The sequence below is a fragment of the Mustela lutreola genome, chromosome 2 (assembly GCF_030435805.1).
Source record: "Mustela lutreola isolate mMusLut2 chromosome 2, mMusLut2.pri, whole genome shotgun sequence".
Lineage (NCBI taxonomy): Eukaryota > Metazoa > Chordata > Mammalia > Carnivora > Mustelidae > Mustela > Mustela lutreola.
The window spans coordinates 26,209,468-26,236,544 of NC_081291.1; the positions used below are offsets into that span (position 1 = coordinate 26,209,468).

At 38.1% G+C, this 27,077-nt stretch overlaps 1 protein-coding gene across 4 annotated transcripts in view; it reads right to left on the minus strand.

The window, feature by feature from the left end:
• DNAH12 (dynein axonemal heavy chain 12) overlaps window positions 1-27,077 on the minus strand; it is a 221,501-nt gene that overhangs the window by 121,097 nt on the left and 73,327 nt on the right. For all 4 annotated transcript variants that reach the window (XM_059161254.1, XM_059161256.1, XM_059161257.1 and 1 more), the window contains 8 exons: window positions 15,162-15,314; window positions 14,675-14,914; window positions 14,103-14,348; window positions 13,643-13,762; window positions 8,480-8,589; window positions 4,737-4,920; window positions 4,471-4,611; window positions 62-145 (listed from right to left, as the gene is read on the minus strand). In XM_059161254.1, coding sequence (XP_059017237.1) covers window positions 62-145; window positions 4,471-4,611; window positions 4,737-4,920; window positions 8,480-8,589; window positions 13,643-13,762; window positions 14,103-14,348; window positions 14,675-14,914; window positions 15,162-15,314 — 1,278 coding nt within the window. The remainder of the gene's footprint in view (window positions 1-61; window positions 146-4,470; window positions 4,612-4,736; window positions 4,921-8,479; window positions 8,590-13,642; window positions 13,763-14,102; window positions 14,349-14,674; window positions 14,915-15,161; window positions 15,315-27,077) is intronic.

The following is a 27,077-nucleotide window of genomic DNA, read 5'->3' on the forward strand; positions in this document are numbered from 1 at the left end:
AAAACATACTTCCTGACCAAGCGAACACACAAACTACTGTTATATTAAAATATGAACTTACTGAGGCCTGGGAAAGGTCCATTGCTTCAAAGATGAGGCTCATTTGAGGGGACATCTGAATGATTTCTCCACTCATAAGGCAAAGCTAAAAGCAATTATTTTTCAAATGTTTATTTTTTAAAAACTCAAACTTCTCAGATAAAAATTTATTCTATGTATAAGATAATGTATACCCTGTGATATAATATCATAAGTATTAAAACAGAAGCCAGAAAATTGTAATTCTAGGTCTAGCTCTGTCAGTTACTGGGTAAACAAATACATAACATCTCTGAGTCTATGAACAGGGATAATTTCTCCTCCATAGAGAAGGAGAAATACATGACAGGAGGCAGGAGGAGAAATACATGACATACTGCAAAAATCCTAGACAAATCTCAGTTCTTATTATTAATAAAATTACACAAAATGCTCCAGACCTTATAAAATTGTCAGAAGACCTCTTTATTAGTAAAAAAGAGAAATTGAAAACAGAGAACAGTATGAACACTCAGGTACCCATCTCCTGGACTTAACTGATGTTATTAACATTTTTCCACATTTGCTTCGTTTTTTAAAACAGTATTTTGAAGAGCATTATGCATACCATGGTATTTTACATCCAAATTGGTCAATATTTATCTTGCAAAAGTAAGGAGTTTTCTATGTGACCACAATAACATTATCACAGCTAACAAAATTACCAATAACTCCCTAATATCATGTAATACTCAGCCACTACTCAAATTTCCTCAGTTGTATTAGAAATGTCTTATTCAACTGATTCTTCAAACCAAAATTCAACCAAAAAGCCATCTTATCTTTTCAATCTCTTTAGCTTCTCCCTTTGGAATTATCATTAATTTTCAATAATTTTAATAATTAGTATTGTTGAAAAAAATAGTATTGTTGATATTCCAAGTTAATTTCATTAAGTCTTTTTTTCAGTTCTTCCTCTTCACTTATTTATTTTTTTTTGAATTTAAAAATATTTAGAATTTTATTTTATAAATATTACTTAGAACTTTATGTTTTTTTTAAATTTTTTTATTTTTTAGTGTTTCTTCTCCACCATCACCACTGCAGTCCCAATTTTGTCCCTATCTAGTTATAGGTCAACAAGGCAGCACTTAATATTCCTGGACCTCTTTTTTTTTTTTTAAGGATTTGAACCAAGGCAACCTGGCCTTATAGTCTGTGCTTTTATTATTCTTTTTAAATTTTTTTTTATTTTTTTATTAACATATAATGTATTATTAGTCCCAGGGGTACAGGTCTGTGAATCGTCAGGTTTACACACTTCATAGCACATACCTTCCCCAATGTCCTAGACCTGTTTCTTCTCTATAAAATAAATGAATGGTCTAGAGCTGGAGTGTCTAATATGTTAGCCAGCAGTCATATGTGGCTATTTATAATTTTATCTAATTAAATCTAATTAATTGAACTAATGAAGCAAGTTAATCTTTAGTTAAAATTAAATAAAATTTAAAGTCAGTTCTTCAATTGCACTAAGCCCCATTTTAAAAAAGATTTAATTATTCTTTGTTTTTTATTATATGGTAGTCACCATACAGTACATCATTAGTTTTTGACGTACTGTTCCATGATTCATTGTTTGCATATAACACCTAGTGCTCTATGCAATATGTGCCCTCCTTAATACCCATCACCAGGCTCACCCAACCCCCTAAGCTCCTCTCCTGTAAAACCCTCAGTTTGTTTCTCAGAGTCCATAGTCTCTCACGGTTTGTCTCCCCCTCTGATTTCCCCCCTTCACTTTTCCCTTTCTTCTAATGTCCTCTATGCTATTCCTTATGTTCCACATATAAATGAAACCATATGATAATTGTCTTTCTTTGCTTGACTTATTTCAATTAGTATAATCTTCTACAGTTCCATCCATGTATATGCAAATGTTTGGTATTCATCCTTTCTGATGGCTGAGTAATATTCCACTGTATATATGGACCATATAATCTCTACACCCAGCATGGGGCCTGAACTTACAACCCTGAGATCAAGAGTCACATGCTCTACTGACCAAGCCAGCCAGGCAACCCTGTACTAAGCCATGTTTCAAATGCTCAGTAGCCAGCCACATGTGACTAGTAGCTACCTTCTTAGACAATGCAAATATTTCCAACATCACAGAACATTCTACTGGACAATGGTGGTTTTGAATACTTTTCATTTCCTACCAGATTATTTCAGCAAACATTCTATTTGCTTCAATTTTGGGAAGTCAAGTCAGTTTTCTCCTCACTCTCCCATGGTGTTTTCCAAATACTCTACCCCATCCTCTCTACCCCCTGCTCCTTTGACAGCCATGCTTGCTGCTATCACTCACCAGCAGCCAAGCATCCCCATCATTAACTAAAGCCTTTGATACTTGGCTCAATTTCTTTCTCTCTGTTACAACTCTGGCCTGATCCAGTGTCCATGAAAAGGAACATCTCAACATGGCAGCCCCTCAGATCCTTGACTACCTTTTCTTCACTTACTTTCTTCTCATTCCAGTCATCTACTTTATATACCTTGGAACCTTCTCTCCTGGAACACTACACAATTCTGAAATACTAAATCCAAGCATGCCCATCTCTGTCTGCAGCCTCCTATACAATCAGTGCTCTCACCGATCGACTCCTCCTACACTTGCTCTTCATCTGCATATCCCTCCTGTTTTCACTTCCCTCATTATTAAGCAGCTTTTGTTCTATGGTCTGGCACTTCTGGCCCTCTCATGCCAGTATCTTTAAAGTCTTTGTGTACTTCCGGTGTGGCACCATCATCTACACACACATCCAAGCTGCTTAGACTGTTAAGGGAAAATCCCTCAAAAGCAGACCTTGGCACTACTACTAATCCTCAGATAGGCTTCAGTGCTTTCTTAGGCAGCTCTCTTTCCCATTTTCCATTATAGGTAATTTAAATCATCCCCTTTTCTCCTCCAATATGCAATGAACCAGGGTCTACTATGTCACACAATCAATCAGTCAATCAATCATATAAAGGATTTGCCTTCCAATTTCCACTATCAAATCCATACATTTACCTATATCTACACCTATCCTTTCCTGCTTCCCTCTTATCCAATATGAGAAAATCCTCCCACCTGGCTCTGAATCAGACCCTTATTAGCGCCTCTCTTGTGAATCAATACTATTTCTTAGCTCAATCAATGTAACTGAAAGAAAGAATATGAATAAATGCTCAACTACCAAGGACAATGTGTTGGCATATTTGTTTGAATGCTAATTAATTTGCTTATTTAGTAGCACAGTTATTGCATGTGTGAAAATAAAGTATGATATATTCATATAGAATACTAATGTAGACATAAAAAGAATAAATAAAATGGAACTGCAACAACATTAATATCATAGATACCATCTGACCACAAGAAGAAAAACACTAAGGAGTAGGATTCTATATTCATGAACTTCAAGAACCAGAAAAACTAATTGATTAGAAGTCAGAATAGTGCTTGCCCCTGGGGGAGGGTGCACTGATTCAGAAGAACATGAATGAATCTTGTAAGTGCAAGAAATTTTATGCATCTTTATTTAAATGATGGTTATGAGACTGTACACTTAGGTTTAAAAAAGCACAGAACTCAAAATTAGTCACATTTTATAGTTTACATGTTACCTGGCAATTACTACAAACACTAAAGGATTTCTATTTTCTAGTTCTTTTGCATATTCCATGGCTTCTAAATTAATGTAGCACATACAAGCCCTGAAGCATTCAATATTTTCAAAAAGGAATTAGGCCCTTTTATTTCCTCCTAAAATATTAAGGTTCTGTAAGAAACCGTGAGCCTGGAGTCACTTAACAACTTAACATCTATTATGTTACTGTGCTCTCCTGCTAATGCAATGGTTTTTTTTTTTTTTTTTTTTTTTTTTTTTTTTTTATTTATTTATTTATTTGACAGAGAGAAATCACAAGTAGATGGAGAGGCAGGCAGAGAGAGAGAGGGAAGCAGGCTCCCCGCCGAGCAGAGAGCCCGATGCGGGACTCGATCCCAGGACCCTGAGATCATGACCCGAGCCGAAGGCAGCGGCCTAACCCACTGAGCCACCCAGGCGCCCTGCAATGGTTTTAATACCTTTTTATTCTATAAAAAAAATTAAGCAGAGGATTTACTACAGCATAGTTTTCATTGAAAAGATAATTTATAAACTTATTAAACTTGCTGCATCCTTTATTTGAAATGCATAATCCTAGCCAATTTGTTGTTGAACATGTACCATTGCTTAAGCATGTCTGCACCTATTCTGCTTTTTATTTTTAAACTGTGGCAAAAAAAAAAAAAAACATTTTACATTAAATCTACCATGTTAAGCTTTTCTTAAGTTCACAGTTCAGTAGTGTTTGGTATAGTCACATGGTGCATCAGTTTGTTTTTAATTCTGATGGTTTTACCTTTTTATTGTCATCCAATACTGTATTCATGCTTTCTATCCACAAAGTGTCAATGGGACCATCGAATACAACCCATTTCCGGTCCGGTGTTTCTGACAAAGCAAATTCCCTAAAAGTGTTGGCTACAATACCATCAGTCCACTGGGGAAGAAAACAGAATTGGAAAGCTTCCTTTATAAAACTATAAAGTGATCATATTGAAAACATTTCATATTTCTTGGTTTAATGTACATTGTCACTAAGAGAATATTTATGTTGTAGATTACCTCATGAGACACTGGATCAAACTGTCCAAAAAGTTGGCCCATAGTAATGGATTTGGGGTTTACAGTCCGATAAATGACTTTTTCTTCCTCTCCATAGCCACGCTCATTCATAAGAGTCAGAGTGTCAGCCAGTACATGCAGAACTTTTGTCTTTGCAGCAAAAGGCTCTCCTACTAACATGAAACTATTAAGGAAAAGAATTATAGAAGAAGATTCTAAAAAACAATGGTAAATTATTTGTCTGTATACTGGTGTTTAAAATACTGGTATTTATAACTTTGGAAATTTTATGAATTTTTCTCAGACATGAGGAGAATATTTAACTTCTGAACTGGTTGATCTCTAAAGTTCTTTACATTAATACCATCATCTACAGAAGAGAATATAACAAAAAAAAATCTCCAAGTGAAAACAAAAACTGAACACTCTTAAGATTAGAAAAGAACTATGGACTCTGAAAAACAATCTGAGGGTTTTAAAAGGGCGGCAGGTGGGAGGTTGGGGGAACCAGCTGGTGGGTATTAGAGAGGGCACAGATTGCATGGAGCACTGGGTGTGGTGCAAAAACAATGAATACTGTTACACTGAAAAGAAATTTAAAAAAAAAATTAGAGGGTGCCTGGGTGGCTCAGTGGGTTAAGCCGCTGCCTTCAGCTCAGGTCATGATCTCAGGGTCCTGGGATCGAGTCCTGCATCGGGCTCTCTGCTCAGCAGGGAGCCTGCTTCCCTCTCTCTCTCTCTGCCTGCCTCTCCATCTACTTGTGATTTCTCTCTGTCAAATAAATAAATAAATAAAATCTTTAAAAAATTGGGAAAAAAATGTCTTGGGGCCTCCCAAGGAGAGAAGTGGGAAAGGTTCTTGTTCCTCAAGTATTTATTCAAGATTTTTATATTTTTATATGATAGAGAGAGAACACAAACAGGGGGAGTGGGAAAGGGAGAAGCAGGCTTCCCAGTGAGCAGGGAGCCCAATGCAGGGCTCGATCCCAGGACCCTGGGATCATGATCTGTGCTGAAAGCAGATGCTTAAGGACTGAGCCACCCAGGCACCCAGTGCTACACCATCCCTCCCTCCCCCCAGTTCCTCAAGTCTTTACTTGCTATAGTAGTCACTGGTGGTCTTTGCCAAATACTTCTGAATCTTCTCTCTCCTAGCACATAGTAGGATTCCTTGCCCTCTTGTGGAAATTCTAAGTGACTAATGAGTAATAAGTAGGAAACATGGATGTTACTTTCTCAGCAGACATATCATTGCCAGTGAGGGAGCTTACAGAGCTCTCTCCTCACAGAGCTTTTCCCTCTCACACAGCAGTGACCCACCATGTTGAGATGCTGATTGCTCCAACAGTCTGAGACCCTGGGTAATTACGATGAGCAGATCCTGCCTGTTAACCTATAGTGGACATAGTATGAATGAGAAATAACCCTTTGTTGTTGTTGTTGTTTTTTAAGTCACTAAGATTTGGGTCTTAGGGACTGATTGTTTCTGAATAACCTAGCCCATCCTTTCTGACAGAAACTGGTTCCTAGAAGGGACAAGGTATTCTTGCCATAATAAAAAGACTTAAATATGTGGCACTGGCTTAAAGGCCAGGTTGTGGGTGGCAAATTTAACTGTTATTAGAGGCCAAAAGACTGGGAATAAATGTTATGCGATGATGAAACATTTGGTAAATCTCTTCATTAAAGTAACCTGAAAGACAGATAATCTAATGAAAATGAAAGAAACTGCCTAATGAAACTGCCATTTTAGGAAAAAGGATAGTAAACAGATTATTATTAGTATATAATGCCAGCCAATGGTTACATTTAACAAAGAACTACTGGAAAGAAATGAGCCCAGAAAAAAAAAAAAATGGTCAGTTTGCAAACTGGAATGAAAGAGAATAAAGGGAGTCCAGAAATTCAGGAAATTACAGGCAATTTACTTTCATCCCCAACTGGTAAAAGATAAATTGAGAAAAGCTTTGAACAACAAACATCTACTCAGCCTGGCACCAAGGACCAAATTAAGGGTAGGGCTTGTATCACTATCAAAATGTATGAAATTTTAATATGGTTCCCAGTAATCATTTCAGGAGTGAAAATAGATTAAGCTTTGTCATCATCTCAATTAAAATCGATAGGTTCGTGCTCGCTTCGGCAGCACATATACTAAAATTGATAGGTTCGAGGATACTGCAAGGGAATTTATAAAAGTATGACTTGGTAAGGACGGTAGTTGTGGCTACTGGCATATAGAGCTGCTTAGAATCAAACAAGTAAGAAGTTTATCAAGTTTTTGAGGAAGTTTATGGACAAAGAAGCTATGAGTCTAGGCTAAAACACATGTGAATATTCAAGACTTAAAAATGATCCTTACAGGGGCACCTGGGTGGCTCAGCCAGTTGAGGGTCTGTCTTGGGCTCAGGTCATGGTCCCAGAGGCCCTAGGGTCCTGGGACCAAGCCCCACATTGGTCTCCCTGCTCTGCAGGGGGATCTGCTTCTCCCTCTACCCTCTGTTCCTCCCCTGCCCCTGCTTGTGCCCTCTCACTCAAATAAATAAAAAAAATTTTTTTAATGATCCTTGCATGAGAGTTGATTGTACTATTCCCTCTATTTTTGTATATGCTTGAAAATTTACATACTATGGAGTGTTTTTTGTTTTTTTAAAATCCTGTCTTTAACCTTTGAGACCTCAACTTTCTATAGGCAGGAAGAAGGCTGAAAACACTTCTCAGCTCCCAAGGACATATTCTCTATTGTTCACTTCACATGTGACCAGAGAAAAAAATGAAGATGGAAAGACCGCTCAAGAAAGGTGAACAAAAAAAAAGAAAAAAGGAAGAAAAGAAAAGGGAAAGAGAAAGAAAGAAACAAAGTTTAACCAGTGTCCATAAAGAACAGTTAACTGGAAAGCCCCTGTGAAATCATGCAGAAGTGGATCTAGGGTTTACGGCATTTAAAGTTTATACAATCAGTAGAATAGGAAAAAAATACAAATGCAACTATGGATACAAAATGTCCAGAGCCACTATAATGATACCCTATATAATAAATGATGTGTATCAAATGATTATGGCTCCTTAGAAAGGCTCCTACAAGTTAGAGGTCCTGAGTTTTAAACTATCAGTATCACAGTCAATTTATCTCTGGAACAATTACCCAGATGGGTTTCAGAATTGCTATCAACCGATGTTGGCTATGTCTCCAGTTCTTCAATTTCTGGATAGTAGTGTCTGCTCTAATGACCTGTTTTAGGAAGCCCACTATTATAATTAAGACTAGGTGTGTGGAAGACAGACAACTTGTCTTTCTAGTCTGTAGGTCTTTGGATCAAGAAGAACAACTTCCAAATCTGATACAGAAACTATCATGCATCACCTAGAGATCTTGAACTTCAAGTACGGTTCATTGATTGACTAGAACTTTTAACTTATTTTCCTGGGAAGGAAAGGGTGTGTTTTATGTGCATGGAGGAGAGCAAATAACATAGGACCAAAAGGACAAAGTGCACTGGTTGCTAGTGTCACCTCACTGAATGAGAATGCCTTACCAATCCTTGTTGGATGGGTAGCATGAGCGAGAAATAAATCTTTATTTTAAGCCACGGGGACGGAAATGGGGAGATGGCGGTCTTTGTTCCCTAGCCTACCTAGTGTACAAGATTTGTTGAGTCCTTTGGTTCATAAATTTTGTTTTAATAGTTTGATTTGAAAAATAACATCTAACTATGGTAGACAGAGATAATCTATAATCTTACCCATGTCTCACAATCATCATTTCATATGTCTGAATCATTTTTTCAAGAAAAAATTTAACTGGCTGAAGATTATGTACTTTGCAGACTTCATGAGCACATTCCAAAAATTCCTAAAATAAAAAAAAATGGAATGCATTTTTATAAAATGGTATTATAAATCATCTCATATATATTTTATAAATCTAGATTATTCATTTTGAAATAAAAAATCATTATCTTCCTATATTGATAAATTATTTCTTAAAGATTTTTTAAAAGATATTTATTTATTTGTGAGAGAGAGTGCATACGTTAGCACAAGCAGAGAGAGCAGCAGGTAGAAGGAGAAGTAGGCTCACTGCTGAGCAAGGAGCCCAATGCAGTACTCGATCCCAGGACCCTGGGTTCATGACCTGAGCCAAAGGGAAATACTTAAACAATTGGACCACGCAGGCATCCCTTAAAGCTTTATTTTTTTTTAAACTTAACTTTTTTTTTAATTGAAAGGAAGTACAAAAAGAATTAAATTACTTTAAAAGTATTATTCCCTGTTATAAGTTATGATCAGAGCACCACAGCATTAGGTGCAAGCTGCATGGAAACTCCTTTTAATTGTATTTTCAAGAATTTCATCTTTGGTTAGGATGTGGAAGGACATGCCAAAAAAAATCCTTCACACTGCTGAAACTAGAAAGAAATGGAGAATCTAAAAAAATAAATTTTAAAGATAGAGAAGTTCTCTGGGTACAATTATGTCTAAAGGAATTAAATTTCAGAAACAGATCAGCCTTCCTAGGTGAGCACAAATTTATGCTAATTTAGCTGCTGGGAGCATCTTCCAGCTACAGACATCAGGTGGGCATTGGATTGGGCTTCTCACAGGCACAGGGACTTTGCTGAAGTAAAGAAAAACCATCAGAGAATTTAATGGTCATGTGGGCTCGTGTGACAGATTTCAATCTGGAGAAGCTCAAATGCAAATCTGATTTACCCACTGCCTTGTTTTTGCTGAGTATGAGGTGACACAAGAAATCAAAGGCTTAGCTAGAAAGGCACACAGATAGTCCCTAATCTTAGGATGCTTAAACCCCAAAATGCTGCTAGAGGAATGGCCCTACAATACAGAACAATTTTCACTCTGAAAACTTGAAAACCAGAACTAAATTAAAGTTCGACACAAAACTCTACTTGAGCCCAACTGAACTGATCATCAGTCTAGCTACCTGACAAAGGGAAAACATACTTTTTCTCTGGGAAAATAATACTGTAGCCTCTACAATTGTTTTTACACAATTCTTAACATAAAATCAAACTTTGCCAGTCATGAGATGAAATAGCTGAAGATCAAGAGAAGAAAAACAAACTTCTGATGACCTAGAGGTCATAATTGGCAAAACAATAAAAATAACGTCTATAAATGTTTAAGAGAAAAATAGACAATATGATGGAAAACATGAAAAGATGAAGAAATTAGGGGCGCCTGGGTGGCTCAGTGTTAACCGGTTAAGCCTCTGCCTTCAGCTCAGGTCATGATCTCAAGGTCCTGGGATGGAGCCCCACATCATGCTCCCTACTTAGCAGGGAGCCTGCTTCCCCCCTTCTCTCTGCCTGCCTCTCTGCCTACTTATGATCTGTCAAATAAATGAAATCTTAAAAAAAAAAAAAAAAGAAAGAAAGAAAGAAAAAGAAAAGATGAATTCAAGCAAAGAAAAATGTGGTTTTAATGAAACCAAACTGGACATACTAAAACGGAAAAAATATAGGAAATTAATAACTCATTGGGTAGGTTTATCAGTGGACTGAGTAAAACAAAAAAAATCACTGATCTTAAAGACAGGCTAATAAAATGTATCCAAACTACAGCACAGAAAATCAAAACAAACAAAAATAGAACATAAAAGATGTGTGAGGCAATATAAAATTGACAGGGGAAAACAACTGCAAAAGAAATGTAACTTAAAAATCTCTCTACAGTTTGCAGCCCGCTGATACCTGAAACATGCAGAGTGTGACCTTCCTCAAGGAGCTTGTGGCAGCCTCAGTGCCTTCAGTTTAAAAGCAACCTTACCTTAGCAGCAGCTAGCCCCTCGGGGTCCTGAAAACCTTGTTTCCAGATTCCTTGGAGACTTGTGCTATCCTTAACCCCCACTAATCAAAAAAGATACAATCAGTCACACCTCACAATCCCAGTATAGCTCTTTCTGCCTCCAGGTACTGTTTAGGTATAGGCAGGAGAGATAGGTGGTCCCTGACTCCCCTGACTAGGCTCTGAAACTACTCCTGGCAGGTGGAGACTGAGACAGAGCTGAGCAAGAGATAAGAGAACAAAACAAGATGGCACAAGCTTCCCAGCCAGTTCTCAATAAAAGACTGCCGCTGAAAGCCCTCTGTGGCAACCCATTTGGGACCTCTCTCACCCTAGAGAGCTTTTGTCTTTCTCTTCTCACCTTCACTTAATAAACTTTCACCTTTTGTGTCCATGAGATTCATTCTTCATCCCCAATCAGACAAGAATCCTGCAAACTTGCAACAAAATGATCTAACATCCATTTAATTGGTGTCCCAGAAGGACAAGGAAGACAAAAAAGAGAAGAAATATCTTGAGATAATTACTGAGAATTTCCTAAAGACATCAATTCATAGATTCAAGAAGTCCAACAAATCCAAGCAAGAAAAATACCAAAAAAAAAAAAAAAAAAAAAAACCACAAGGCACACAGCAAAGAAAAATATTAAGACAGCTAGAAAGAAAACACCCTCTAAAATCAGATACACATAAATAAGAAAAATACCTGACTTCCAGCCATAACAATGAGAGCCAGGAGTTAACAGAATAACATCTTTAAAACAATGAAGAAAGAGGGGCAGACCCCTGCCAATCTAGATTTCTGTATTTAGTGAAAAAATTCTTTAGAAATGAAGGCTAAATAAAGACATTTCAAACAAAGAAAAGCTAACAGAATTAGTTGTCGAAAGACCCACATGCACATAAGAAATACCAAAGGAAGTTCTTTCTGTTGAAGGAAAAAGATCTCAGATGAAAGCATATTTCTGCTAGAAAAAATTAAAAACACTAGAAAAGTAAACAGAAAGGACTTTTTTCAAATGCTAATACTAAAATTAAATAACACTGGATGGTTTATAATATGTAGAAATAAAATACATGATGACAATAGTACAATGGGCAGGGGTAAGTGCATAATAAAATTATACCTCTTAAAGATTTTATGTTGTTTCTGAAATGATGAAATACAAACTTAAATTGTAGGAAGTCAAGGATGTATATTACAACCTATGGAGTGACCACTGAGGTACTAAAAATCCAACAAAGAAGAGAATGGAGAAATAAACACTATCTGAAACCAAAAGAAGTCAGTAAAGGAAAAACAAAGAAATACTGTACATATAAAAAGCAATAGGACATAGGTTTTTTTTCAATGGCCCTGGCTCCCCTTGGCTCGTCTGCAGGTGTAGTGAGTCACTTGGCTATGCACCTCGTAGCATTGACTCCTAGCAGTAGTTTTCAAACTGGAAGCTGGGAATCCATTGATTGATTGCTATATTCATAGGATAAGAATTCTCCATGAAAATGTTAAATTTTTAAAAATCCTATTAGCATATCTTGAATCATCTTGCTAATTACCTGGGGTATAATATAGAAATATATATGGTCTTTATTCCCAGTCCCTGGCACAGGGCCCTAGAACCCTTAAAATTTCCTAAGTGATAGGAGTATCTTTGTTATTCTTAATGAGCCTGGTGGTGGTATTATGGAGGGCACGTATTGCATGGAGCACTGGGTGTGGTGCATAAACAATGAATTTTGGAACACTGAAAAGAAATAAAATAAAATGGGAAAAAAATGAGCCCTTGTCAATCACACCCAAGTTTGTGGGGATAGCCTCAGGATGGGGCCAGTCTCAAGAAAGACTCAGTGATGAGAGGGTTGGAACTTTCAGCCCTACTTATCAGCCTTTGGTGAATGCACTGAGGTGGAGGAGGAAGGGAAAGGGCGGAAGACAGAGCTCCGTAAAAACTCCTGAACAACGAACGAGATTCAGAGCGCTTCTGGTTTGGTAAGCACATTGAGGCGCAGGGAGATTGACATACTCTGAAGTATACTGCCACCGCCCCCCCCATACCTACCTTACCTTATACTTCTCTTCCATTTGGTTCCTCCCAAGTTGTATCCTTTATATCTTACTTTTTATTTTTTTAAAAGTAGGATCCACACCCAATGTGGGTCTTGAACCAACAACCACCCTGAGGTCAAGAATACCTATGTTGTACCAGTGAGCCAGCCAGGCTACCCCCTCCTCCAGCCCCAGGTTGTATCCTTTATAATAAACTGGTAAACATAAGTAACTGTGTTCCTGATTTCTGTGAGCTATTCTAGTGAATTACCAAAGCTGGGTGGGGAGGTTATGGAAACCCCAGCCAATCAGAAACACAGGTGGCCCAGAACTTGAGACTGACTAAAGTGAGGGGCAGTATTATAGGACTGAGACTTTAATCTATGGAGTCTGACAATAACTACCTGTAGTTTGTGTCAGAATTGAATTGTTGAACATCCAGTTGGTGTCCAGAGAAGAAAACTGATTGCTGGTTTTGGAAAACACCCTAGAATCACATTAATCTGATACTGCCATAGGATGTATACTAGCGTTTGAGTTTGAAGCTTAAAAAAAAAAAAAAAGGCTAAAAAAGTAAATGTTGCTTTTAAGCAAGTGATGTCTTAATGATATATAATGGCTCAAACAAACTCAAATTTTCACAGCAATATCAATAGAGAGACCAGGTGGAAGAATTGAATTATTAGATGGAAAAAAATCAGTACATGCTGAACTCAAAAAGTATTCACTGTACATTTTACCATAGAAATTGCCACAAAATAACATTTAATTTCAGCCACATGTCATCCATCTCAAGATTGTTTTGTTTGTAATTTAAATTTACTTGTGCTCTCTGTCAAATAAATAAAATCTTTTTTTTAAAGTACTCATTCTCTCAGAAAGAACATTATTTTTAAACTGAGTCTTATTAACATTGGTATCATATAACAGAAGATACTAGAATTTACTCATGCTCATTAATGAAAGTGGCCAAAATAGGGGTTTATCCTCCAAATAGAATAATTTCCATCATTTAAAACAATTGAATAAGTCATTCTCACAGATTTACTTACATGATAGTCAGCTTCAGGAAGTTTAATACCAGGAAATAGGTCACTAGTTATTCCATTAAATAAGGGTATATCATGTGATAAAAACTTTGGTTCATTCACATCTTTAATTGATCGAAGAAGCTAAAATCATCCAAAGAGTGCAACATAAGTTACTTGCCCATATTCCCTCCCCTCCCCACCACTAAAAGTCAAAGTTCCTCTTACATTGCTCTATGGAATCCCCATACTAAAATGCCAACACTATGTTTATCAAGCCAGAAGGTCCTTGGATTCACATAAAGTATAATGAATAACATCACCCCAAAAGTATTATTTCAACCTCACATAAAAAGGTTCAAAGCCAACAGCTCTCTTACTTGCCTCGTTATAGCTCCCAATGAACTTTCCTTTAAAAAAATTCTTTTTAATTAAAAAACAATCTCATACTAAAGCTTTCACAACACATATATTTAATACTTACTAGTATATCTTCATTTTCATTTGGAAATTTTAGTTTTAGGTTTCCAGCAGCCACTAAAACTGCTTTTACTGCTCGCATTCCATAGTCATAATGAAACTGTGACGAGAGCTGCTCTGAGCAAAGCCTGTAGGTCATCACTATCTTCACAGACAGAGGTTTCGCATTCAGAAATCCATAGGAGTAGAGGGAGATTTCTGCTATGAGGGCATAGTTTGGAACCATCATGGCTACTGTTCTAAAAAGAACCTGGAGTATATAATGAATAAAATATATTATTTATATAAGGGAAACCGTTTTTAAAAGCTAACCACAAGCCTCCCAAGAGAATGCGATGATATTCAAGTTTATTCGCCTAAAGGAGCACCTTTTCATTAATTCTGTGATTTTTTTTCAATAGCACGGTTTCATAACTTTAATAGGTGTTAAAAACCTAAAAAAGTTTTTAGAGGTTTACCTTATGAGGGATGGCAAAGGTAAAAGGGAGATTTACAAATACATGTGAGAAAATCATACCACTCTGAGTGGATTGTGCTGTTACATTTGATTAAAATTACACTCTTATAAAATATTACCTTAAGATTGTCTGGCAATTCAGAACGTCCCGCGTAGCCAGGATTCATGGTAATGGCTACAAAACAGTTTGGATTGAGCTTCAGTTCTGTTCCTTCAAAAACAAACACTTCCAGTTTCTGTTGAATGGCTCTCTGAATGCAAAGGATCTGTTGAGCTACCACTGACAACACTTCCAACTCAATCCGATTAAATTCATCAAAGCAAGCCCAAGCACCAGAAGAGGCCAATCCTTTAAAAAACTAAGAACAAGACAAAAGCAACGGAGTTTTCTCACGAAGGAGCATCATTTGTTAAATATTGAATCTTTTAAGTCAAAACTGAAAATGAAACCCAGTAATCCCCCAAGTATAAAAACAATGTCTTTACCCCTAAAACTGAGGTTCAAGGAATGCATAAACATTCAGATAATGTTTAAACTTGAGTTTGTTTCAGTTTATCCCGTTGGACCCAGCTGTAAATTTATAACATTAATATGCAACTTTGTACCTTTCCCATTGCTAGATAATCTAGCCCATCTGAACAGTTGAACACCACACATTGGACAGCAAGAGCTTTAGCCAAGTCCTTGGTCGTTTCAGTTTTTCCTGTCCCTGCTGGTCCCTCTGGGGCTCCTCCAAGGTTCAAATAGAAGGCACCTATCTGAAAAGAAAAATGTATGTGAAAAGAAATCCATGCTTAAACAAAAAAGAAAAGAAAAGAAAAGAAAAAGAAATCCATGATTAACTGAAAAAAAAAAAAAGAACAGAAAACCTATGATAGACCATTGTTTACAAAATTGATTTAGTCTTATTTGTAGCTTCAAAGGGGCAGTAATACAACTAGATTGTTCAGTTAATTTTTAGCATCCACTTCTCCAGCTGCACAAGGAAAATGTATCAAAATCACCTTATATTATAATACCTCATGGGTATCCCATTTGCCTTTACAAACAAAAGAGAATCTAGCCTTGAGGTATTAACATTGGGTCAGAAGGCTTTGACTAGAGATAGTTGTGGAGACCATTAATGACAATCTCCATGGCTAGATGCCAAGGGCCAACACCTGCAAATGAGTGTTGTAAATAGAGGTCCATCAGTTGGAAGAAAAACAGATGACCTATTTACACAACTTGGTCCATAATTCACCTGGCTATTGCACTCCACTCATGGTATGTTCTCCATTCCTACAACACTGTTCTGTAGTTCTCTTCCAGGAATGATCACTTTCTACCTTGCATTGCAGTTGATTTTGTACACTATTTTTTTTCTCTCTCTCAATTGGTCTTTAAGCTGCTTGAGAGCAAGGTCAGGAGTTTCTGAATTCTTCCTGGTCTCCTTAACGACTAGAACAGTGGCTGGAAATTTTTAGAAGCATATAAATTATAGTCAACTCCAACTGTGGAGTTTGTTTCAAGAGAACTAGTGTTAAGTGTGAAAATTAACTCCTTTTAGAAAAAATCAGGTTAAGAGACCAAAGTTGTACATATGGTACAGGTAAGGCATAGATGGGAGCTCCCATCTATGGAGATTAATTAATTTCTGCTTAATTTTGCCATGAACTTAAAGCTGCTCTAAAAAAAAGTCTATTAAAAACAATTTAATAATAAAATAAATTTTGATTAACATATCTTATTTTACATTTACTAAAATAAGTTTATTAAAAGCAGTGTCAATATTTTACCTTTCTTTATAATATATATACCCAAGTTTATAATAAATGCTATACTATTAATGCCCATTAACTTGACTGCTGGAAACCTCGGGTTCTCCCAAAATACTTACAAATGGGTTCCCTTTATTACAGACAATGGAATTTTTGTCAGTGCATAGTGTTCTAGACAAGTGTTTAGTGAGATTCTGATCTTACAACTCAAAGCTATGAGCTTCCACAAGTATTCACAGCTTCTAATTTTTCTGAGGCCCCGTATAGGACACAGAGGCTTGAGATTCATTTACACAACAAATATTTAGGGACTGTGTACTTGTTCACCCCTAGAGTAGAGAACAAGACAGACATGGTCCCTGCTCTCTGGCAGCTTCTTGAGAAAGTGGAAGTTTTGGTGAAACATGTTATCCTAGATGCACTGACACTTTTTACTAGCCATTGTACCCATCCCTCAATTGCTGTATCAGCTACAAATAGCTCACAACTGGTTTTTTTTTTCCTCCTAAGAATTTCCCTCTACTAATAGGAGCTACCTTATCCAGGTCACCTGGGTGACTCAGTTGTTAAGCATTTGCCTTCAGCTCAGGTCATGATCCCAGGATCCTGGGACTGAGCCCCACATTGGGCTCCCCACCTCAAGGAGTCTGGTCCCCCCCCCACACTCCCCTCTGTTCCCTCTCTCTCTCTCTCTGTCAAATAAATAATAAAATCTTAAAAGAATAGGAGATATTTTATCCACAAACACCTGAAAGCGTACTCACACCCTTGTTACTGTTAAAACCATCAGTTATCTTACCAGCAAAAACAGTTTACTCAGGAATGGAAGACCATTGCAATTCACACCATGAAAGCTACTATCAAACCATGGGCAAGTCCAGAGAATGCAGGAGAGGAATGCTCCTTTATAGAGGAAAGGGAATGATGGGAGGGACCATTATAAACAAGAAGCCCATTGGAAGAAACTGGGAATTCCAAGTGTAGTAGCTTTTTATTGGCTGATTTGTGACAGTCTCTCATTGGCTGAACTCTTCCTTAAGAAGAAAGTCCTTAATCCTGTCTGGGAAGTCAAGTATATACTTCTTCCTGTCATGAATGAAAGTACCTCTCTTCCTGTTGGTTTTGCACAAGGAGTGGTAGTAGGCCTTGAGAGCTTCTCCTTCTGGCCTCTCAACTCCATTTTAGTGAGGTTTCCCTTCCTTAATTTTCATTCCTCTAGCCCCAGGTGTGACTGATAGTCAATGACCATAAAGAGATATAAAAGCCAGGCCCATTTGCCTTAAAGTGGGGTACACCCAGGATGCATTTCATGCTCCAAAGCTCCCCATGGGACCAGGCTAAGCCTATACTTCTGTTGAAACTACATCTTTATTTAGTTTTCCCCACCTATTTTCCTCACTTTCCTACAGGTTTTTACTGAGGACATTCCCCAGTAAATCATTTGACCAAGAATTCTCATTCTGTCTCTGCTTCTAGAGGACTCAAGGACACTTGAATTTTACTTACTCAGCACAGGTGGATTGGTGTTTCTTGATGCTTCTCCTCAATTCCCAGGTAGTGTTACCCGATTTAGCAAATAAAAATACAGAATGCCCAGGTAAATTTTAATTTCTGGGCACCTGGGTGGCTCAGTTGGTTGAGCCACTGCCTTTGGCTCAGGTCATGATCCCAGAGTGCCAGGATCGAGTCCTACATTGGGCTCCCAGCTCCACAGGAAGTCTGCTTCTCCCTCTGACCTTCTCCTCTCTCATGCTCTCTCTCATTCTCTCTCTCTCTCTCAAATGGATAAATAAAATCTTTTAAAAATTTTTTTGGATTTCAGGGGATGCCTGGGTGGCTCAATCAGTTAAGTGTCTGCCTTCAACTCAGGTCATGATCCCAGGATCCTGGTATCAAGTCCCACATCAGGCTCCTTGCTCATGCTCAGCGGGAAGCCTACTTCTCCCTCCACTTGCCTCTCTCTGTGCCTGCTGCTCCGCCTATTTGCGTGCTCTCTCTCTCTCTGACAAATAAATAAATATATTTTTAAGACAAATAAATAAATACATTTTTAAAAAATTTTGGATTTCAGATAAACAATAATTGGTTAATATAAGTATGTCATGTGCAATATTTGGAACATACTTACACTAACAAATTATTCATTATTTATCTGAATTTCAAATTTACCTGAGAGTCACATATTTTATCTGGCAACCTTATACTCAGGTGGTTTTTGTTTTATATAGTCATAGCTTTATCTTCCATAGCTCAACAAGCCCAGAACTTAGTATCACCCCCTACATTTTCAGCTCTCTCCCTCCTTTCAGCAGAACTAACTTGGAGTTCCAAGGCTCAGATGGACTTTTCCCATCTTCCTTTCATGTCTCCCAGAACTCCACTGCAAAAACTGATACCATTTTCTGAAACTTCAGTTTTCTCTTTAAATCTCTAATACCTTCTTTTTCTAATTATCCCTAATGGGAGTGACTTGTAATTTTCAAGCATTGGTACCCAAACATTCTTGTATTCTACAAAAGGATCCAGAAGTAAATATACATTACTATAATTTCATATAAAGGGATTTTGGGACCAGGAAGGGATAGCTCTATTCAACTATTACAGATAGAATAAAATGAGGAGGGGGAAGAGCAAGGTGGCAGAGGAGTAGGAGACCTGAATTTCGTCTGACCCCAGGAATTCAGGTAGATAGTTATCAAACCATTCTGAAGATCTACAAACTCAACAAGAGATCAAAGAATAGCAGCAATTCTATGAATGCAAAAGTGACCACTTTCTGGAAGACAGAACATGTGGAGAAGTGAATCCAAGATGATATATGGGAAGATAGACCATGTGGCAGACCAACCACGGGAGAAGTGAATCCAAGATGGTATATGGGAAGATAGACCACAGGAGGAAGATAGACCAATAGACAGTTGGTTGAGTGGCTCACCAACTGAACCACCCAGGTGCCAGCTCCCAGCAAGTGATATAGCAGCAGAGCACAAAGTTGGAACTTTTAGAAGTCTGCTCTGCTGAGAGACATCACCCCAGCAGCTCAGTGGGATTGGGGTGGGGGTGGCACCTTCATGGGGATGGTATGGTCTCAGGACCTGCGGGGTCACAGAAAGACCAGGGGTGTCTGAGGGTGGCAGAGCTCCCAGGTATTGGAGCGGTGAAGCCAGCCGCAGACACGGAGCTGAGGAGGAGGCTCACAGCTTGGGGTTGCCATAATCCATGATCTGAGGCAGAGTCAGGCCACTAATCTTTGAGCAGGGACCCCCACAAGAGGCAGATTCAGGGAGACTCCCTATACTCCCCCAGAGGAGGGGTGTGGGAGCCTGCCACAGGATTTGGCTTGGTTTGGAGACTCTAAATAGGGCCATGAGCCAGATATAGAAATGCTTGGTCACAAGCCAGGTGAGCATGGAGTGCAGCCAGAGACCAGGGAGACAGGAGTGATTGACTGCTTTTCTCTGGGAAAACTGAGGAGTGGTGCCCCAAGCTCTTGGACCCTCCTGGCCAGAGATTGGGAGGCCACCATTTTCATTCCTGTCTTCCAGAGCTATAGAGAAAGCATTCAATGAACAAAAGCTAATGAGAGCAAACCCAAGCAGATTGATTAGCCTGGCCTCTGGCAAGGGCAGTGCAATTCCACCACAGGCAAAGACATGGGAGAATCACAGCAACAGGCCCCCACACCCCCCAGAAGATTAGCAAGACCATCCAGCCAAGACCAAGTCTACTGATAAATGAGAATTGAAAACACCAGTGCTGGGGGAATACAGCACACATGGCTTTTTCCCCATGATTCTTCAGTCTTTCAAAGTTAATTTTTTAATTTTTTTTTCTATTTTTTTAAAAAAAATTCTTATTTCCTGTTTTAACTAACATCTTATCAATTCCTTTTTTAAAATATTATTTAATTTTCATTTTTACAGTCGGGTTCTACCCTTCATTTTATTTAACCTTACTTTTTGTGTATATACAGAAGTTTTTCTTTCTTTAAGATTTTAGGATACAGTTTATTTTTTTTAAAGACTTTATTTATTTATTTATTTGCCAGACAGAAATCACAAGTAGGCAGAGAGAGAGGAGGAAGCAGGCTCACCTGCTGAGCAGAGAGCCCAATGTGGGGCTCGATCCCAGGACCCTGGGATCATGACCTGAACCAAAGACAAAGGCTTTAACCCACTAAGCCACCCAGGCGTCCCAGGATACAGTTTCTTTAAACAGACCAAAATCTAGTGTATAGCTTTGTTCTAGTGTCCCACCTGATCACATTCTCTCCTTTTCTTTTTTTTTTTTTTTAATTTTTTCCTTTCTGGGGGTGCCTGGGTGGCTCAGTGGTTAAGGCCTCTGCCTTCAGCTTGGGTCATGATTCCAGGGTCCTGGGATTGGGCCCTACGTCTGGCTCTCTGCTCAGCAGGGAGGCTGCTTTCTCCTCTCTCTCTGCCTGCCTCTCAGCCTACTTGTGATCTCTATCTGTCAAATAAATAAATAAAATCTTAAAAAAGTTTAAATTTTTTCTTTCTTTTTTCAACCAACTTATCAATTCCTTTTTTAAAATCTTTTTAAATTTTCATCTCTACAATCATATTCCATCCTTTATTCACATTTACCCTTTTTTAAAAAAAAAATATATGTATATATATATAAGTTTTTCTTTCTTTAAAATTTTGGGAAGTAGTTTCTTCTAACAGACCAAAATACATCCAAAATCTAGTGTGTAGCTCTCTTCTATACACCAGCCTGATCATATTCTTTTTTCTTTTTCTTTCCTTTTTTTCCCTTTCTCCCCCCCCCCCCCCCCAGTTTTGGGTCTCTTCTTTGTTTAGTGTATATTTTTATGGGTTGTTGTTACCCTTTTAGCATTTTGTTCTCTCATTCATCTGTTCTTCTCTGGACAAAAATGACAAAATGAAAAAACTAACCTCCCAAAAAAGGGTGGGGGGAAAGAGGCAGAACGGATTGCCAGGGACCTAACCAATATGGACATTAGTAAGATGTTGGAAATAGAGTTCAGAATGACAATTATAAAGACACTAACAGAGCTTGAAAAAAGCATTGAAGATACTAGAGAATCTCTTTCTGAAGAAATAAAAGAACTAAAATCTAACCAAGTCAAAAGCCAAAAGGCTATTAATGAGGTGCAATAAAAAATGGAGGCTCTTACTGCTGGATAAATGAGGTAGAAGAGAGAATTAGTGACATAGAAGACCAAGTGATAGAGAATAAAGAAGCTGAGAGAGAGAGGGAGAGAGATAAACAGCTACTGGATCAGGAGAGGAGAATTTAGAAATAAGTGATACCATAAGACAAAACAATATAAGAATAATTGGGATCCCAGAAAGAGAAGAAAGAGAGGGGCAGAAGGTATATTGGAGCAATTATAGGAGAGAACTTCCCTAATTTGGGAAAGGAAATGGGCATCAAAATCCAGGAGGCACAGAGAACCCCCCATCAAAATCAATAAAAAATAGGTCAACACCTCATCATCAATAGTAAAACTTACAAGTCTCAGAGACAAAGAGAAAATCCTGAAAGCAAGCTGCTTGGGGACAAGAGATCTGTAATCTACAACATGAGATTGGCAGCAAACCTATCCACAGAGACCTGGCAAGCCAGAAAGGACTAACATGATATATTCAGATCACTAAACAAGAAAATTTGCAGCCAAGAATACTATATCCTGTTAGCCTGTCATTGAAAATAGAAGGAGATAAAAAGCTTCCAGGACAAACAGAAACTAAAAGAATTTGCAAACACCAAACCAATCCTCCAGGAAATATTGAAAGGGGTCCTCTAAGCAAAGAGAAAGCCTAAAAGTAACATAGACCAGAAGGGAACAAAGACAATATACAGTGACACCTTACAGGCAATACAGTACCACTAAATTCAAATCTTTCAAAAGTTAGCCTGAATATAAATGGGGTAAATGTCCCAATCAAAAGACAAAGGGTATCAGATTTGATTAAAACAAACAAACAAGACCCACTGATATGCTGTCTGCAGGAGACTCATTTTACACCCAAAGACACCTCCAGATTTAAAGTGAGGGGGTGAAAAAACATTTACCAGACTAACGGACATCAAAAGAAAGCTGAGGTGGCAATCCTTATATCAGACAAATTAGATTTTTTAAAAAGATTTTATTTACTTCACAGAGACAGACACAGCAAGAGAGGGAACACAAATAGGGGGAGTGGGAGAGGGAGAAGCAGGCTCCCCACTGAGCAGAGAGCCCAATGCAGGGCTCACTCCCAGGACCCTGGGATCATGACCTCAATCATGACCTGAGCCAAGGTAGATGCTTAATGATGGAGCCACGCAGGCACCCCAACAAATTAAATTTTAAACCAAAGACTATAATAAGAGATGAGGAAGGACACTATATCATACATAAAGGGTCTGTCCAACAAGAAGAGCTAACAATTTTAAATATTTATGCCCCTAACATGGAGCAGCCAATTATATAAACAAATTAATAACAAAATCAAAGAAACACATTGACAATAACACAATAATAGTAAGTGACTTTAACACCCCCCCTACTGAAATGGACAGATCACCTAAGCAAAAGATCAACAAGGAAATAAAGGCCTTAAATGACACACTGGACCAGATGGACATCACAGATATATTTAGAACATTCCATCCCAAAACTACAGAATACACATTCTTCTCTAGTGCACATGGAACATTCTCCAGAATAGATCAATTTCTGGGTCACAAATCAGGTCTCAACCAGTACCAAAAGATTGGGTCATTCCCTGCATATTTTAAGATCACAATGCTTTGAAACTGGAACTCAATCACAAGAGGAAAGTTGGAAAGAACTCAAATACATAGAGGCTAAAGAGCATCCTACTAAAGAATGAATAGGTCAACCAGGAAGTTAAAGAAGAATTTTTAAAAATCGTGAAAATGAAAACACAACTGTTCAAAATCTTTAGGATGGATCAAAGGTGGTCCTCAGAGGGAAGGAGATAGCAATATAAGTCTTTGTCAAGAAACAAGAAAGGTCTTAAATATACAACCTAACCCTATACCTTACTAAAGGAGCTGGAGAAAGAACAGCAAAGAAAGCCTAAACCCAGCAGGAGTAGAGAAATAATAAAGGTCAGAATAGGAACCAATGAAAAAGAAACCAAAAGAACAGGAGAACAGATCAACAGATGTAGAAGCTGGTTCCTTGAATGAATTAATAAGATTGATAAACCCTTAGCCAGACTTATCAAAGAGAAAAGAGAAAGAACCCAAATTAATAAAATCATGAATGAAAGAGGAGAGATCATAACCAATACCGAAGAAATACAAACAATTATAAGAATTTATTATGAGGGCGCCTGGGTGGCTCAGTGGATTAAGCCACTGCCTTCGGCTCAGGTCATGATCTCAGGGTCCTGGGATCAAGTCCTGCATCGGGCTCTCTGCTCGGCAGGGAGCCTGCTTCCCTCTCTCTCTGCCTGCCTCTCTGCCTACTTGTGATCTCTGTCTGTTAAATAAATAAATAAAATCTTTTTAAAAAAGAATTTATTATGAGCAACAATATGCCAGCAAATTAGACAATCTGGAATGGATAGATTCCTAGAGACATATAAACTACCAAAACTGAACCAGGAAGAAATAGAAAACATGAACAGACCCATAACCAGTAAGGAAATTGAAGCAGTAATCAGAAATCTCCCAAAAAACAAGAGTCCACAGTCAGATGGCTTCCCAGGGGTAATTCTACCAAACATTTAAAGAAGAATTAATTACTATTCTGAAACTGTTCCAAAAAATAGAAATGGAAGTAAAACTTCCAAACTCATTCTATGAGGCCAGCATTACCTTGATCCCCAAACCAAAGACTTCATCAAAAAGGAGAATCACAGACCAATATCCCTGAAGAACATGGATGCAAAAATTCTCACTAAAACACTAGCCAATAGGATCCAACAGTACATTAAAAGGATAATTCACCACAACCAAGTGGGATTTACTCCTGAGCAGCAAGGTTGGTTCAACATCCGTAAATCAATCAATGTGATACAATACATTCATAAAAGAAAGAACAAGAACCATATGATACTCTCTGTTGATGCTGAAAAAGCATTTGACAAAGTACAGCATCCTTTCTTGATCAAAACTCTTCACAGTGTAGGCATAGAGTGTACATACGTCAATATCATCAAAGCCATCAATGAAATCCCACAGTGAATATCATTCTCAATGGGGAAAAACTGAGAGCTCTTCCCTTAAGATCAGGAACATGGCAGTGATGTCTACTATCACAAATGCTATTCACCATAGTATTAGAAGTCCTAGCCTCAGCAATCAGACAACAAAAAGAAATAAAAGATATCCAAATCAGCAAAGAAAAACTCTTGGGTGCCTGGGTAGCTCAGTGGGTTAAAGCTTCAGCCTTCAGCTCAGGTCATGATCCCAGGGTCCTAGGATCGAGCCCCACATTGGGCTCTCTGCTCTGCAGGGAGCCTACTTCCTCCTCTCTCTCTCTGCCTGCCTCTCTGCCTACTTGTGGTCTCTGTCTATCAAATAAATAAATAAAATCTTAAAAAAAAAGAAAAAGTCAAACTCTCATTCTTTGCAGATGATATCATACTTTATGTGGAAAACCCAAAAGATTCTACCCCCAAACTGCTAGAACTCACAAAAGCATTGAGTAAATTGTCAGGATATAAAATCAATGCAAAGATATCAGTTGCATTTCTATACACAAACAGCAAGACAAAACAAAGAGAAATTAAGGAGTTGAACCCATTTATAATTGCACCCAAAATCATAAGACACTTAGGAATAAATATAACCAAAGAGGTAAAGGATCTGTACTCAGAAAACTATAGAATACTCATGAAAGAAATTGAGTAAGACACAAAGAAATGGAGAAATGTTCCATGCTCATGGATTGGAAGACGAATATTGTGAAAATGTCCATACTACCTAGAGCAATCTACACATTTAATGCAATCCCTATCAAAATATCCTCAACTTTTTTAAAGAAATGGAACAAATAGTCCTAAAATTTGTATGGAACCAGATAAGACCTCACATAGCCAGAGGAATGTTGAAAAAGAAAACCAAAGCTGGGTGCATCACAATTCCATACTTTAAGCTCTATTACAAAGCTGTCATCACATCAAGACAGTATGATTCTGGCAAAAAACCAGACACATAGATCGATGGAACAGAATAGAGAGCCCAGAAATGGACCCTCAACTTTATGGTCAACTAATCTTCGATGAAGCAGGAAATAATGCCCAGTGGAAAAAAGACAGTCTCTTCAACAAATAGTGTTGGGAAAATTGGACAGCCACATGCAGAAGAATGAAACTGGACCATTTCCTTGTACCACACACAAAAATAGTCTCAAAATGGATGAAAGACCTCAGTGTGAGATAGGAATCCATCAATATCCTTGAGGAGAACATAGGCAGCAACCTCTTTTGGCCTCAACCACAGCAACTTCTTCCTAGAAACATTGCCAAAGATAAGGGAAGCAAGGGCAAAAATGAACTATTGGGACTTCATCAAGATCAAAAGCTTTTGCACAGCAAAGGAAACAATCAACAAAACCAAAAGACAACCAACAGAATGGGAGAAGATATTTGAAAATGTCTTATCAGATAAAAGGCTAGTATCCAAAATCTATAAAGAACTTATCAAACCCAACACTCTAAGAACAAATAATCCATTCATGAAATGGGTAGAGGACATGATCAGACATTTCTGCAAAGAAGACATCCAAATGGCCAACAGACGCATAAAAAAGTGCTCACAACATCATTCAGCATCAGGGAAATACAAATCAAAATCACAATGAAATATCACCTCACGCCAGTCACAATGGCTAAAATTAACAAGTCGGGAAATGACAGGTATTGGCGAGGATGCGGAGAAAGGGGCACCCTCCTTCACTGTTGGTGGGAATGCAAGCTGGTGCAGCCACTTTGGAAAACAGTATGGAGGAAGTTGAAAATAGAGCTACCCTATGACCCAGCAATTGCACAACTGGGTATTTACACCAAAGATACAAATGTGGGAATCGAAAGGGGCACAGGCATCTACATGTTTATAGCAGCAACGTCCACAATAGCCAAACTATGGAAAGAGTCTACATGTCCATCAACAGATGAATGGATAAAGACGATGTGGTATACATATACAGTTGAATATTTTGTAGCCTTCAAAAAAAAAAATGAAATCTTGCCATTTGCAATGATGTGGTTGGAATTAGAGGGTATTATGCTAAGTGAAATAAATCAATCAGAGAAAAACAATTATCATATGATCTCACTGATACAAGGAATTTGAGAAACAAGACAGAAGATCATAGGGGAAGGGAGGGGCAAAATGAAACAAGATGAAACCAGAGAGGGAGACAAATCATAAGAAACCCATAATTTCAGGAACAAAACTGAGGGTTGCTGGAGTGGAAGGGTTGCTGGAGTGCAGTGCGGGGGGTGGATTGTGGGAGGGATGGGGGTGGCTAGGTGATAGACACTGGGGAGGGTAGGTGCTATGGTGAATGCTGTGAATTGTGTAAGACTGATGAATCATAGAGCTGTAATCCTGAAACATATAATACATTATATGTTAACAAAAAAAATTTTTAAAGAGAATAAAATGAGGATAGCCATGTTAAATTTGGATAAGAAAGTATGACAACAGGGGCACCTGGGTGGCTCAGTCATTAAGCATCTGCCTTCAGCTCAGGTCCTGATCCCGGGTCCTGGGATTGAGCCCTGCAACAGGCTCCCTGCTCAGCGGGAAGCC